Source organism: Sebastes umbrosus, chromosome 4 (assembly GCF_015220745.1).
Source record: "Sebastes umbrosus isolate fSebUmb1 chromosome 4, fSebUmb1.pri, whole genome shotgun sequence".
In the NCBI taxonomy this organism is placed as follows: domain Eukaryota; kingdom Metazoa; phylum Chordata; class Actinopteri; order Perciformes; family Sebastidae; genus Sebastes; species Sebastes umbrosus.
Genome location: NC_051272.1, coordinates 29,548,400 through 29,563,672, shown reverse-complemented (window position 1 = coordinate 29,563,672; position 15,273 = coordinate 29,548,400). Strand labels below are relative to the sequence as shown.

The window sequence follows — 15,273 nt, the reverse complement described above, 5'->3', positions numbered from 1 at the left end:
TCTCTCTTTTGAGAGAAGAGATGATGAACCTATTATGCGGACCTGTCACAGAGAGATGGACGGATACACACATGCTGCACACACACAGTCCTATTTAATTTTACATCCATCTGAGCACCAAAGCGTTTTTTTTTTTGTGACCCATTAGAATTCAGCATCCCCTCTCTCCTTTTGCCTCCTGCTTTTGATTTAAAACAGAGGGGATGTGATCTGACTGTGATGAATGCCGAGGCTTATCACACTGCTCAGTCTCAGTGCGTGAATGTGTGTGTAATACTTAATATTCCTGTAATTAACAAAGCTCTCTTTCACTGCGTCGACTCTGTCTCATAGACACACACACACACACACACACACACACACACACACATTTAGAACACAAGTTCTAAATGTTGGCCTCTCCTCCGAACGTCCACGTGTTCAAACACTACTCAGCTCTTTTGTGCATAACTTAAGAGTTTTTTTATTGGAGATTTGGCGGCAGCAGACACTGAAAATTTGCTTGTGTGTGTGTGTGTGTGTGTGCCGCCGTGTTTCAGACGACTAGGGCTTCGATAATGTATTCATGCCTCCCAATGACAAATGGCTCCCACCAGGAGGCGGTTTAACATTTAAATGAGGAGCAGGAGAAAACATTGAACCACAACACACAGCAGCGAGTGGATACACAGAGGGCAGGCTAGAGAGGCGCTGCATGTAGCAGGACAAAGACGTTAAAAAAAAACAGGATGAACACACGAGTTCAAATCACCCACACCCAAAAAACACACAGCGATCCGTCGACACAGAATATAAAAAAATAAATAACCTAATGTGAAGGAAGGAGACGGGGGTAAGATGCGGGAACAGCTGGCGTCCCGGCGGGGAATCGGAGAGCAGAAGAGAGAGAATTTGTTGGCGTGCAAAAACCAGCAGCTACTGATGAGAGTTTATATAAACAGCCCGTCAAGCCCTCTGCTCAGGTTGGAACAATATCTCCTCAAACAATATCGCGCTGCTCCGCCGGCCTGCCAGGTGCCGTTGCCCGGGCAAAACTGGGTTGTGGTTTTTCAGTCATTAACTCAGAAACAGAAATGCATGATGGGAGGAGGGGAGACAATGTGCACAAATACAGATGCAGGGATGAAGTTGAGCAGCGGCGCATGCAAACAAACACATTTACACTGATGCGTGCGCGTGCATGTACGTGCACACGCGCACATTCATTCAAGTCTACAACTTCACACATCACCGAGTGGCAAATGGCTCCGTCTGCCTCTCCTGCAAGTGCAGTTGATTGCTATGGCAACAGAGTGTAACCTCCAGACTACTGGCTCGCTGCTGTAAATTCTCCAGCTGAGATGACCCCTGACCTGGACATCAACATTATCATTATTTCGCTACCTTGTTAAACCCCCAGATCCAGTGTTCTCATCTTCTCTTTGTCCTATTTCTGTCCACCATCTTAGCCTCTCTTCCCTCCTTCCCTGTAGTATGTCCGCTCCATCGTTCACCATCTGTTGCGGCCTGGAGGCCTGCTCCGGCTGACCTCCCCTCATGCTGTTAACCAGGAGCTACAGTCAATCTGTTGCTAACCATGCAAAACATCTACCAAGAGTATACTTCCCATTTTAAGCTAGCACACAAGGTCAAATCGGCTTAAACTGGCCATGGGGCGGCTCGCGACAAAGGAGAAAATATTTATTTTAGGAAAAACTCTCACCCCTTCGGTTACACACAACGAGACTTAAGGTTACTGGCAGCATATTTTATTTTTGAGACATATTCAGCTAGTAAAAATCTAATTTCATGGTCGACAGACAATAGTTTTTTATTATCATTTGTAATGATATCTGCCTAGAAAAACTGTACATAAATATAATGTAATGCTGTTAAAGACATACCTTAGTATCTGTTTCTTTTAATTGATTTTTCTCCTATCCCAAAATATGTTTTCCCAATTGTCTTTTTGCCAGGTACTTCTGATATATGCCTTTCCTTTAACCTCCTCCCTTTCTGTTTGACACAAGTCTATTCCTCCTCTCACCCTCCTCCTCCTCCTCCTCCTCTCAAGTGCCGGGTAGATAGATATTCATCTGAGGTCTCCACATAAAGATAACGATGAAGATGTAAGGGTCAATCGATATCCTGTTGGTCGTCTAGATAGGTGGGTTGTCATACAATCATTGCGCAGATCGCTGTGCAAAAGGAGCAAATTTGTCCTGTCGATGACCAGAGCGAGCAGCGAAAGAGGCGAGGTAGGGGTCGGCAGGGATATCAGTATTCTGCTCACATTTCAAACCACGTGCACTGCACACACTGCACGCACGCATGCAAGCATCAATTCAGTAGGTTGTTAAAGGTCTAGGTGCAGGGATGTTTTATGGTTCTCCTTGCTTATCGTAGAATGGTGGCCTCGGAGCAGTGTGGACACAAGTGCATCTCATCTATCACCTTTTACATGTTAGACATAAACAGGACCAAGAGCAGTTTGAGTTTTATGGTTAGGCTCAAGGGACGGAAATGTTGGTTGGTCGGTCCACTACAAGTTGGAAATACCTCACCAATCATTGGATGGATTGTCATACAATTTGTACAGATATTCAAGCTCCCCAGAAGATGAATCCGACTGACTATGGTAATGATTTCTATTCTAGCACCACCAACACGTTTATTTGGTTTTTAATCAAATGTCTCGACAACTATTGAATGGATTCCCATGAAATTATGTACAAACATTTAAAAGGTTCCCCCAAAGGAGGAATTGTTATAACTTTGGTGATCCTCTGATTTTTAATCCAGCACCATCATCCAATCTAATCATCTAACCATCGGCTATCGATCTGACGACAGTTTAGCCTCTGGGGGCAACGGTCAATATTCCTGGGGTTCCGATGTCGGTTACAGTATAACTTTGAGGAATGTAAACATATTTGTTCTACAAAACCCTTTTTTTAATTAGCAAAATAAGCCAAACCTCTCTTGCCGAGAGTTAGATGAGATGATTGATACCACTTTCGAGTCCGTATTGTGAATATGAAGCTACAGCCAGCAACTGGTTAGCTCAGTTTAGCACATACTGGACCACATATAGATTGTATTAGAAGTGGACGTAGTCACCATGACGTCACCTATTGGTTTGTGGACGGCCATTTAGAAGCCTCGAATTCTGCATTTTTGACGTCGCCATGTTTGGCTTTTTGCAACCAGAGGGAGAAGCTAAGTATAACCGAACACTGAATAAGACGTTTTCAGGTGACCAAAAAGGTTATAATTAACTTTCATGAATTGAAAACACACTGGTGGTTAAAAGTTCTTCAACGAAAACATGGACAACACCCAGACTGGACAATGCAGAGGTAGCGACCTGTCAATCACAAGGTAGCAACATTCTAAAGCATACCCTGCTTTATGGTCTATTTGACTCTAAATGGGACCATAATTTACTAAATGAACATCATGCTGTATTGAAGAAGACTTGAAACTAGCGATTGAGACCATAAACTCATGTTTACAATGTTTACTGAGCGAATAAAATCAAGTGAGAGGTAGGCTCATTTTCTCATACACTTCTACATAATCACACTTCTTTTTTGCAACCAGAGGAGTCGCCCCCTGCTGGCTATTAGAAAGAATGCAAGTTTAAGGCACTTCCGCTTTGGCTTCACTTCTCAGACCTGTAGGTAGCCCATTGGGACCACAATGTGTCATTTTTACACTTTGATTTTTTAATAAACAATATATAATATGTTTATATGTATTAATTAGTGAGGTTTAGAGGTGCTGGTAGGTGGATTTTGTTAATTTAAGACAGAGTCAGGCTCACTATTACACCCTGTTTCCAGTCATTGTGCTAAGCTAAGCTAACCAGTTGCTGGTGGTAGCTTCATATTTACCACACAGACACGAGAGTGATATCAATCTTCTCATCTAACTCTCGGTAAGAAACAAATAAGTGTATTTCCCGAATTGTTAAACTGTTTCTATAAAGCAGATACATAACAGTGTTGAATCAGTATCTTGAAAACTTTATAAAAACATGAAGCTACGTGCACCATCTTTTCTTTACCCTGTATCCTCTTCTGGCTCCAACACTAATCTTACTCCCTGCCCTGTCCACTCATAATCTTGACCATTTCTCTTCCTCTCCACCTATTCCTTACCCGCTTCCCTGGCTTTATATCTTTTTTCCTGTTATCGCCTCTCATGTCCCTTCCTTTCTCTTCTTCCTTTGACCCCTCCACCTCCTCCACCTTCTCCTCCTGCCCCATCATTACTCCTCTTTCAGCGCTCATCTTTCTAAGGCTGGCGAATCCCCCAGCACAACAGTGCTATTCTGCTGCCTACTAATAGAATCTCTCAGTTCGTCTAATGGATCTGTCAGAATCTCCCTGAGCACGGGAGACCAGATAGATTGATAGGGAGAGGGAGAGAGACATTGAAAGAGAGGGACAAAGAGACAGCGAGACACAGGAAGAGAGAAGCAAAGAGAAAAAAGGAGAGGCGATCGCGCCGGGGCTCTCGACACTTTTCATCTGTGCCTCGGAAAGTCTCAGAGCAGCAGCTCCACTGACACTGCCAACCAGCGACCATATGTTCTGTTAGAAGCAGTGCCACTTAAGGCCATCCCATTGTCACCACGGGATAATGACAGTTTCACATAGGACAGGTGAAACTAACCGACAGGTTGAGTCCTTTCCGAGAGTGAACTGTACTTATATGCAGAGGCAGGTTTTGTTTCTACTTTTTCTTGCTGCAAGGACACTCATCACCCGGGAGGAATTCTTTGCATAATGCAAGTGAGAATAAATCTATAGCTTTGTTGGCTCGCTGCCACTGCATAAAGTAAAATCTTTATCACAATAATACCCTTAAAACACATTAAACAACCTTAAATAAGGGGTTCTCAAACATTTTGGGGCCAGGGACCACTTACAGGGGAACTTTCCAAGGACCCCCTCTTAATCGTAACACTGATTAAACATAATGCTTACTACCATTTGTACTCTTAGATGCCACTGGAACTACATGTATCCTAAACGTTTCAACCAAAATACTTCAGACCTGTTTCACAGTGATTAACAGAAACACATTTCGATTTGAATCATGTTAAGATAAGATAATCCAATCCTTTATTAGTCCCACAGCGGGGAAATTTGCAATGTTATTGAATGTTAATGCCACTGATATACCTTTAAACAGAGGGTGATTTCATTCAATGTGGACTTAACTTGGCAGCATTTATAGCCTATCGCTTTTAGAAATGTACAGTAGTAAGACTGGGATAGTCCTAATGAATCCAGATAATTAAACTTTCCAGTCTAAAGTTGACTTTCAGTAAGTGCTTCAACTTAAAAATATTGAACTTATTGCTGTGTGTCACAATCATATCAGATTTTCTATTGGCCCAAAGCCAAAGTGGGTGGGAGTAATGGACACAATATGCTTGTTTTATTGGCACAAATGGTCCCCATCTGTAGAAATGCACTTTTTAATGATACAGAGCAATTTTATAATTCATAGCAAATTATTTCGCGGACCCCCTGACAGAGTGTCACAGACCCCACTTTGAGAATCACTGCATTAAATAGTTCATTGTGGTAGTTAAAGTGAATGCATATGTCCTTGACGTGTTTGGTGCCGTGGTGGATTTACACTTTTAATTAAAAAGCGTAAGAAGGACTTTGTCATTGTCTTTCTTTGTTTTTCTGTTAAAGTTTCTCTGTGTTGTGCTATTTATCCACCACTGTCCTTACCAACAATCCTCATTGATCTGTTCAAAACAAACCTTTTGTGCATCAAATGGTTGTTTCCTGGGAAATAGATACCAGGACATAATTCATATAATACAATAATTCAAAGCCTTTTATTTACTACCGATTACTGTTGCATTATATCAGTGGAAATGTAGCAAAATGGATATCTATGTATCTGATGGTTTTACAGATGACTTAAAATACATCCCATAGTGTTCATGTCTAATTATCCTCTTATTATTTTCATTTTCAGTGGGGTATCTGCAACTCACCGTTGTCTGTGGCGATGAAGACAGCTGTGTACTTGTTGTCATGGACATAAGGAGACTCGCGGTCCAGCGGGGCCGAAGTGTTGACAGTTCCTGTGACTGGGCTCACACTCAGCCAGCCTGCTGGGTCTCGCAGAACAGCATACCTGGAAGAAAGTAAATACAATAAGTAAGAAGTTGTGACCATATAGACACCAGAATATCATATACACTCTTGCAGAAATGATGTCTTTCCCGTTTATTTTGGTCCTATATGCTTATGTCCCATGCCTGTCATAGACAGACAGCCCCATGGACACAACAAAAGACAGGCATTTGAATACTCCATATTTGCCCCGTACAGTGTATAAGTCCAGCTTCAAAACACATTCCAATTTAGAAAAATAATAAAACAGAGTTTATTGTTTTTAGGATATCTGGGCATGTGAAATCTGGGTGCAAATAAATGCTTTTGCTCATGAAAAAGATACACAAAATATATATTAGGTCTGTCAAAGTAAACGCGATAATAACGTGTTAACATAAATTTGTTTTAACGCCACAAATTTCTTTAACGCATTAACGCACCTTGCGATTTTACGATCAAGTCAGCACACTGACACACTGACAGCTGTTGTTGCCTGTTGGGCTTGAGTTTGCCATGTTATGATTTGAGCATATTTTTTATGCTAAATGCAGTACCTTTGAGGGTTTCAAGACAATATTTGTCATTGTTTTTTGTTGGTAATTGATATAAATAAATAAATATAAATATATTAAATATAATATACTGTAATGCTTATGTCTTGCCTCAAATGTTTTCAGAAACATCTTGTAGTGTACTGTTTAGCTATAAAATGAGAAAGTTTGTGACTCGGCAGCCATATTGAGATCAGTTGAGGAAATACCAAGCACCGCCCACTAGCCGGAGCAAACTTTCTCATTTTACAGCTAAACAGTACACTACAAGATGTTTCTGAAAACATTTGAGGTGAGAAATAGGCATTACAGTAACAGAATATTGATTCATATTTGATCAGTGCTGCCTAGTTTGACCGTTTGATCGGAGTTTGCGAGTGATTGACAGCTGCCTCCGTTGAATGAACAGCCAATAGGAACGCTCTCTCTCTGAAATGACCTGTGATTGACTAAACTCTCTTGTCACAGGCTACTTTTAAAGCCTGAAAACAGAGCCAGGAGGAGGTGCAGAAGTCTAGTTATCTCTCAGAACACTTGAATTACAATATGCTGAAAAGTTATTATGGAATTTTTGCCCAATGATGCCAAAAATATTCTGCCTACTGCAGGTTTAATTTGCGATTAATCACGATAAATATTTCAATCGATTGACAGCCCAAGTTTTTTTACACTGTTCTGGAGAAATAAGGATTTGTTGAAATAAATAATATAATAATATATAGTGCACTTCTTTAATCTGGTGCTGCTGGTGACAGTATGCCACAGAGGCTCATAATGTTATTGCCGAAAACGCAACATTTCAATTAAGAGTTTATCTAAGAATTTTTCTGTGAAAGAAAGAGAGATATTGTGTGGTCTGTAAGAGTTATAATCTGTAATAAAGGTGCTGAACAAATAAGAAAATGGTGTAAAAATGGGGCCAGAGTCACTTGTGCACAGGCTCTACCCCCGTGCAGCTCCTGCAGGGCTGAGATTTGAAAATGATGGACAACCTCTCCAAAAATCTCGCGGGCGAACGGCCAAGCCGGCATCTCCTTGAAAACGAGCCGGATCGCGACCCTGCTAATGTGGCCACTCAGCCGGCCACTGATGGCTGGTAGATGGTGATTGGAAGGGGCTTGCATCTGTGTTAATGTCACGCGTGATTGATTTAGGAGCTTTCTTGCACTACTTTTTTTTCATACACATACAGAAATGTCCACACGCGCATATTCTCTCAGCACATACGAGTACTTTGACACGAGGCCTTCTTCCGTGAAACATCACTCATACATGCACAGAAGGCGTACACATGCAGCTAAAAGTTTTCTCAAACACACACGCAGACACACGAGGCTACAGACTTTCTTCACCACAAGGCCACTATTTGCCAAAGTGCTCAGCAGTAGACAAATTGTCTTTGAAATGGAGCTCTTCAGCTAACAGAGCGCGACAAAGCCTTGGGAAATGGCTTTGCAATCAACCTCTGCTCACACCTTTTCCCCTCTCGCTCTCACTCACACGCACTTTCCCTGCCATGATTACTACTGTTCACCAACACATATGTTCTACTGTAACCGAAAAGGAACTGCTGCGAGGTTAAACGCACTATTAATAATGACACACATTTCTTTGTACATGCTCTCTTTCTTACACACACACACACACACATTTGTGCGAACACACGTTGAGCACCGACATGATTCATAAGGCCAACTCCTCCAATAAAACAGAGCCAGGCTCACAGGTTATTAACCTCCATATGTCTCACTCCTCTCCATCACTGGCTTCACTATCAGACACACACACACACACACACACACACTCTGTTTCCTCATCATCGCATTGTGACACAGAGACACACACATGTACAAGAGTACAAAAAAGTGTTTAGGGTATTTGATGTTAAATATGTAGGACCTATCAAATATGTACTGTATATACATTATCTTTACTATATGTGTTAGTGCCCTAGGACATGACCTATATTATCGGCAGATATTATCTTAAGTATCTTAATGTACTGCTCAGCACATATATTGGTCAGATATTATATTTTGGGACATATTCTTATTCTCAGCAGGTTAGCTTAGCTTAGCTTAGCCCAAAGACTAGAAACCACTGGGCAACCTCAAGGTCAATGCGGAAGTGCCTTAAACTTGCATTCTTTCTAATAGCCAGCAGGGGGCGACTCCTCTGGTTGCAAAAAAAAGTCTGACTGTATAGAAGTCTATGAGAAAATGAGCCTATTTCTAACTTGATTTATTACCTCAGTAAACATTGTAAACATGAGTTTATGGTCTCAATCGCTAGTTTCAAGTCTTCTTCAATATAGCATGATGTTCATTTAGTACATTATGGTCCCATTTAGAGTCAAATAGACCATAAAGCAGGGGATGCTTTAGGGCGTGGCTACCTTGTGATTGATAGGTTGCTACCACGGTGTTGTCCGGTCTGGGAGTCGTCTGTGTTTTTGTCTTAGAACTTTAACCCTTTCACAGTGTGTTTCCAGTTCATGAAAGTTAAATGTAACATTTCGGTCGCCTAAAAATGTCTCATTCAGCGCGCTCGGTTGTACTTAGCTCCACCCTCTCGTGTCACTTCTGGTTGCAAGAAACCAAGATGGCAACGACCAAAAACCAAGATGGCAACAGCAAACTCAAGGCTTCTAAACGGCAGTCCACAAACCAATGGGTGACGTCACGGTGAGTACGTCCAGTACTTATATACAGTCTATGCTAGAAACAGGGGAAATCAGCTAGCTAGCCTGGCTCTGTCCAAAGGTAACAAAAAGATCATTAATTAACATGTTATATCTCATTTGTTTAAGCAGTAAAACAAATGAATACGATAATGAATACACTATAGTATTTCTGCCTGGCAACATCAACGCCAAGACTGTTTCCAGGCAAAATCATATCATGTACAGCCTCCTACATACTCAATCAGTATGTACTACATACTGCCTAGAATGAACAGTTAAGTATGCCATTACCAGCAGACTGTTCACACTGAAGCATGCTCAAGCAAGACAGTAATGTGATGCCGTAACATGACTGACGGCCGGTCTCACCCAGCTAACGGCTCCCTCATATCTCCGGATACGTCGCAGCAAATTTCCAAACGGACATTATTTGGATAAATTGACCACATATTGGAAAATCTAAATGGTTACTTTCTTAATATTTAATAAAGTGACGTATTAACAGCTTTTAGCCTGGATCAAAATCTCTGAAATTGCAAAGTCTGAGGAGACGCAATGCATAGTGGGGCAGTTGAGTATGTCCAGTAAACTCACGCCACATACTCAGAAATTCTTGCTAATCTAGCATACATCCGGGTATTTTTCGCATTCACAAAATCCACATGCAGTTGGAAGTCACTACATACTCAATTTGATGTCCTACTTAGTGTGAATAGTATGTTAGTATGCGATTCCAAGCACAGCCCCAGTCCCAAAATATCCAACTATTTCTTTAATAACCAAATTTAAGGGAAACTCAAAATGTTTTCTTAAAAGCAAAGATATACTAGTGTTACAGTAAATCCTGACACCAACAACAACAACAATCTCAACAAATGAGCTGTGTAATACATACATACATTTTGACATTTTATACACTGCTACATATTTTAGAGTGAAGCAAAAAATGTGCTTTGTCTTAAGCGGGTTTGAAGTCTGGAAATCAGCAGAGCAGCCCAACCAGGATGTATTCATCCCTGAAATCTTCCTTTAAATGTTAATTTTCATTCCACAAAAACTCACATTTTCACTCTAAAGCGCAAACCCTGGAAACCTCTTTCAGACACGAGGGATATTCCATAGCTGGCAGCCAAATACAATGGAGCTATGAAGACTGCTGCTAGCAGGCTATTATGTTTCTTCCTACAGTAGAAGTTCTGAAGAAGTGTAATGCCTGTGTCTGCTTTGGTGCGGGCTCAAAGGTAACCATTAAATGAGTCAGATCCACTGTTCCTCCCCCATGTGCAAACATGGGGACAGTCCATTAGAGCCCTTTAAAGGGCAAATTAGAAAGACATTAAAAAGCCATTAGGAATATGCATCTGGTCATACGCGGTTATCTCCAAAACCAGAGAAGGCCCAAACAAATCAGTCAACAAATGAGACAGCGCGCAAACACAATGATCACACATGTCCTCGTTTAGCTGCAAACACACACTTCCACTTTAAAAGCAAGCGGAAACTAAAACACACAACTTAAAGAAAACATGTCTTGTGTGTTTTGCTTGCACTGTGAAATAATTCCCAAGACAGCAAAGTGATTTGTCCAGGTTTTTGCTGGAGTGGCAGAAAGAGCCATATCGTGAGGCACACACTGTGACCTCAATGTTGGTCTTTCCATTGGTCTGCAGAGCTACACCCTCAGGGACGAGGCTACTCTGAGCTGCTATAGCTGGTATCAGAGCCCAGTCAGGGTTGTATGTCCATGTGTGTGTATAAGAGTGTAGGATTTGGTAAGGGATTGCCCTTAACTGTGAGAGGACACAGAGGAGCCTGGACGGGACTGTCAGGAGACTAGTGCATCAGGTGTCTCATTACAGGTGATCCAGAGCCCAGGGCCGGCTTTAGGCATAGGCCATATAGGCGGTTGCCTAGGGCGCCACCTTCTGGGGGGCCTCTAAAAAAACATAATTAAAAACAAAAAAATAAATAATGCAGGCGGGCTCCCTTCTGTATTTTCTGCATTGAGGTGACAAATGAACAAATAAATAAAGACTGAAGAAATATACTGTTCACCCCTGCAACTGTCGTTGTAGTGAAACTGACGAGACACTTTTAAGCCAACAATATCAGGGACTAATTGTTTATTGATATTGTAATAAATACAGTTATTTATGAAAATAAAAATCTTAATTTTTGTCTTAAAACTATTGTGATGTGTGTTGTGGTTTATGGGGCTAGGGTTAGGGTTCTGGCGGGTGAACCTTAATCATAGAGTGGCGCCGCCGGTCGCGGGTACTCCTAATCTGAATTTCGCATAGGGCACCCTGTCATAGCCAGAGACACAATATAATAACCTACAAGGGTATTTCAAATTGTTTTACACGCACCTCAGAGAAGCCATCCTTCCAATGTGTATTAAAAGCAAAGGATTGGTTTAAATTATAAGTCAAATTGAAATGATCCACTTTTAAATTGAAAATACTATGTTTTAGGAAAATTGCAGCCACTTGCTAATTTTTGTTAAGTAGTTAAAAACATGCAATTTTGCAGGGGGCTGTCATTTTGCCAGCATTCAATAAGAAAACTGTGCAAAAAAACAAAAAACAAAACAATGTAATACAAACGCTACAAAAACCTGGCACAAAATGGAGCTTGATAAAACTAAAAAGGGAGTCTTAACCAATACACATTGAGGATGTAAATAATTTATTTTGACAGCTAACAGTTCTTATCTGAGAGCAGAGTTTCACTGCCGCTCTTGTGGATGTGTTGAGACAGATGAGCTCTTTCTAACTCTGATCTGAGTCTTGTTCTTGAGTTTTCTCAGACAACTCAAAGGGATCTGGGAGCAGGAGAGAGAAAGAGGCTTGCCGCCCACTCAAGCAAAAATGCTTGCATACATTGTGCGCTTCTGTGTGTGTTTTTTATGTCCCTACCAGGTGTGGGTGGAATACACAGAATAAAAGAGAGACAATTTGCGGTAAGAGCTCATTTAGAGAGAAGATAAAAGCTGAGTAGTGAGCGCCGTAAAGGAAAGCTCTTTGCATAAATGCCGATTATTGCTCGTTTGTTTTCTCTTAAGTAAGATATGTTGCTGGCACCTCTTCTAAGTAGTAGTAATATAGTGTGGGTGTTCAAATGCACATATTTTTGCAGGATCAACATTATAAAGTAATACTGATGATCGATCTCTATTGGGGTTAAAAAATGTATCACCTGAATCGGTCAATGCACTTTTCTAATATAAAAAGTTGACCACTAAAGTGCTTTTCAATTTGGTTATTTGGCTATCATACAGTATATTGATTGGTCCGCCTGTTGTTTGTTTGCCTGTTAACTAAAATATTAAATTGACCAAAATAATACAGCAAATGTGAGCTCAACACAAATCAACTACTTTTATTCTTGTATAACATATAACGTAACATATAGGACATATCAAATGTAGTAGTGAAGTTTTCAGGCATTGGTAAACACTGACATTGTCCTCACACAGAAAAATGACAGTATTGATCGTTTTCTAAAATGCTTAGAGCGACTTGTTAATGTTATCCTATAAGGCAGCAGTAGCGTGATGTTGATATAACATTGCCAAAAGTCTTGAACAGGAGGTCAGCTGAATGGTTGGGTGACCTGGACACAAGAGACCACAGTCTGCATAAAGTGCTCCAGGGATGACGTATTTTTGTAGGTCAACCAGGAAGTTAGAATCGCCCTGGGTTCAATCGACTAAAACCCAATGGGATTGTTCCATTGGGTTTTGGATTACTGCGGAAAATAAGCTCTGTGGCAAAAACACGTTTATGATACTTACACGTTTTGTTCAGCAATATAGTCTCCACAAATGAGCACCACTTTATGATTTTTGAAGTGTGAATGCAATCGGCAGAATTAAAAAGCTAACGTTAGGCTATAAACTAACTACACCACGGTCGCATGAACGCAAGTATACACAACAAGGCTGTAAAGGCGGACGAGTCGGCGTGATGACTTTTAGTAGTCTCATTTAGCCACTTGTTAGCAACCGCCTTTCTTTAAGACACATTACGTTTCAAAAATTCATGAGTGGGATATTTCTTGATGTATTTTATGTCGTAGAACAAAACGTTAAAACCCATTAAGCTTCTGTTAACCACAGGTTAAGGATCTAACTAAAAACTCATTCAAAAAACCAACTGACTTCTAGACGAGGGAACCGGAAGTGCTGAAATGCTAACTCATTTCCGGGTATTAGGGCTCATTCCTGTCGCACTCTATTCCTGGAGAAATATCTGTCTCTTTCAAGGCTAAATGCTTCATTATGTTCACTAGCTAGTCACTAAGTCTGTCTGCCGTTTGGTGTGGGAAGGTAGCGTACAGTCGGTACGCAACAGCTACCTGCTGCTGCTGGTAATGGAATCGATGAGAGCACTGAGATTGAACCAAATCTTTAAAGTTGTAGGCCGTAAAACCAAAACAATGAACTGATAGACGCAAAACTGTTCTGTATAGCTGAAGGTCTAAACTACAGTTAATCATAATTCTTTGTGGGTTTGTCACTATGAGCAACTTATTTAACATTATACATATTCATTGGACCCATTGTTCGTGCATGAAATTTTGATTAATGCAGCTTTAACCAGACCTTACCCATAGATGTGATATATCAGAAAACATTCACATGCATATGCATCATTTTTGGATTTATATGGGTCATTTTGACACAGCTCCCCAGTCAAACATCCAGAGCTACAGATCAGGTTAGAGCCCACATCTAACTCCCGAAGCGTACGCTGAATTCATCCATCTCTCCCTTAAAGCTGAGCCTGTTTCTCTGGTGAGCCCGTGTGGGATTCCAGGGGGTTGATGGATATTCATGCCCTCACCTCCCTCTCCGAATGAGCATCATTAGGTTTCACAAATCAGCCATAACAATCTAGGACGGCTGGTCAGGTCATGCATATACTGATTTTAAGAGGCAAATAGGGTCGGAGTAGTGAAGCATTGGTTTTCCAGCTGTTGGAGCAATGAGATGATTTGGGAGACTTGAAATTTACACAATGTAAAAATACATGCAAAGAATATGCCAGTGCTTTTTATATTACTATTTTACTTTTGATCATTGTATAATGTATTTTACTTTGCTTTTGGGCTTACTTCAATAATCAAATGCAATTGTGTGGAAAAAACATCCCCTCTTTCAGTGATAAAGTTCATTATATCCACACACCTAGGCTATCAGGGTGTTGCTGGCGTCACTTCATTTCCTGGGAATTGTGAGTTGGTCAAAGGTACATAGTGAATACAGGTGGGGGCACTGGAAAGGCTGGAAGCTAGACTACTGTTTGGCTGATTAAAATGCCCAGCAGTAAGGAGGAGATAGGGATGCATAATGAGACAAAGATCCGTGTCAAACAACACCGGCGCAACATGTGATTCCCAGGTGTTTCTACTAAGCTTTAGAGCATAATGATTGTCTGAGGCAAAGGGAAATGCATCCAATTTCAATATTTAAATGTTGTAAGTACGTGTGTATTAGGGGTGGGAAAAAAAATGTATTCACCTATGTATAGCACTTTTTTTTTTTTTACGATTTTGAAATAGATTTTTTTATGCCAGAATCAATATAGTATGTGCTTCATTGGAGTCTATGCAGACGTAAAAGGAAGTTACCGCTTATCTCGTTGTAGTCTGAGTAACGTGACGTCATATCCGTTCCGTATCCGTCAACCTAAACAAACAGTCGGCTGCAGCGGGCCGAAACGAGAAAGTAGACAATGGCAGAGGGTCCATGTGGATAAGACCTGCACCTTCACATTTTAAATCCAAAGTGGTAAACACTACACATACACTTTCACTTCGAGTTTCACACACTGCCAGGAAAAGCAGAGCTAGACATCACGGCTAAAGCTGCTTGCTAACTCTGTCATTGACAGGAAACGTTATC

At 40.9% G+C, this 15,273-nt stretch overlaps 1 protein-coding gene and 1 long non-coding RNA gene across 2 annotated transcripts in view; one reads left to right on the top strand and one right to left on the bottom strand.

Moving 5' to 3' along the window:
* Positions 1-15,273, bottom strand: part of cdh13 (cadherin 13, H-cadherin (heart)) — a 431,422-nt gene that overhangs the window by 35,191 nt on the left and 380,958 nt on the right. Inside the window, exon 12 of the mRNA XM_037766589.1 lies at positions 6,008-6,150. Coding sequence (XP_037622517.1) covers positions 6,008-6,150 — 143 coding nt within the window. The remainder of the gene's footprint in view (positions 1-6,007; positions 6,151-15,273) is intronic.
* On the top strand, positions 6,396-13,599 carry LOC119486456. The gene is made up of 3 exons (XR_005206541.1): positions 6,396-6,407; positions 11,094-11,098; positions 13,492-13,599. It is a non-coding gene; the product is annotated as an uncharacterized LOC119486456 (long non-coding RNA).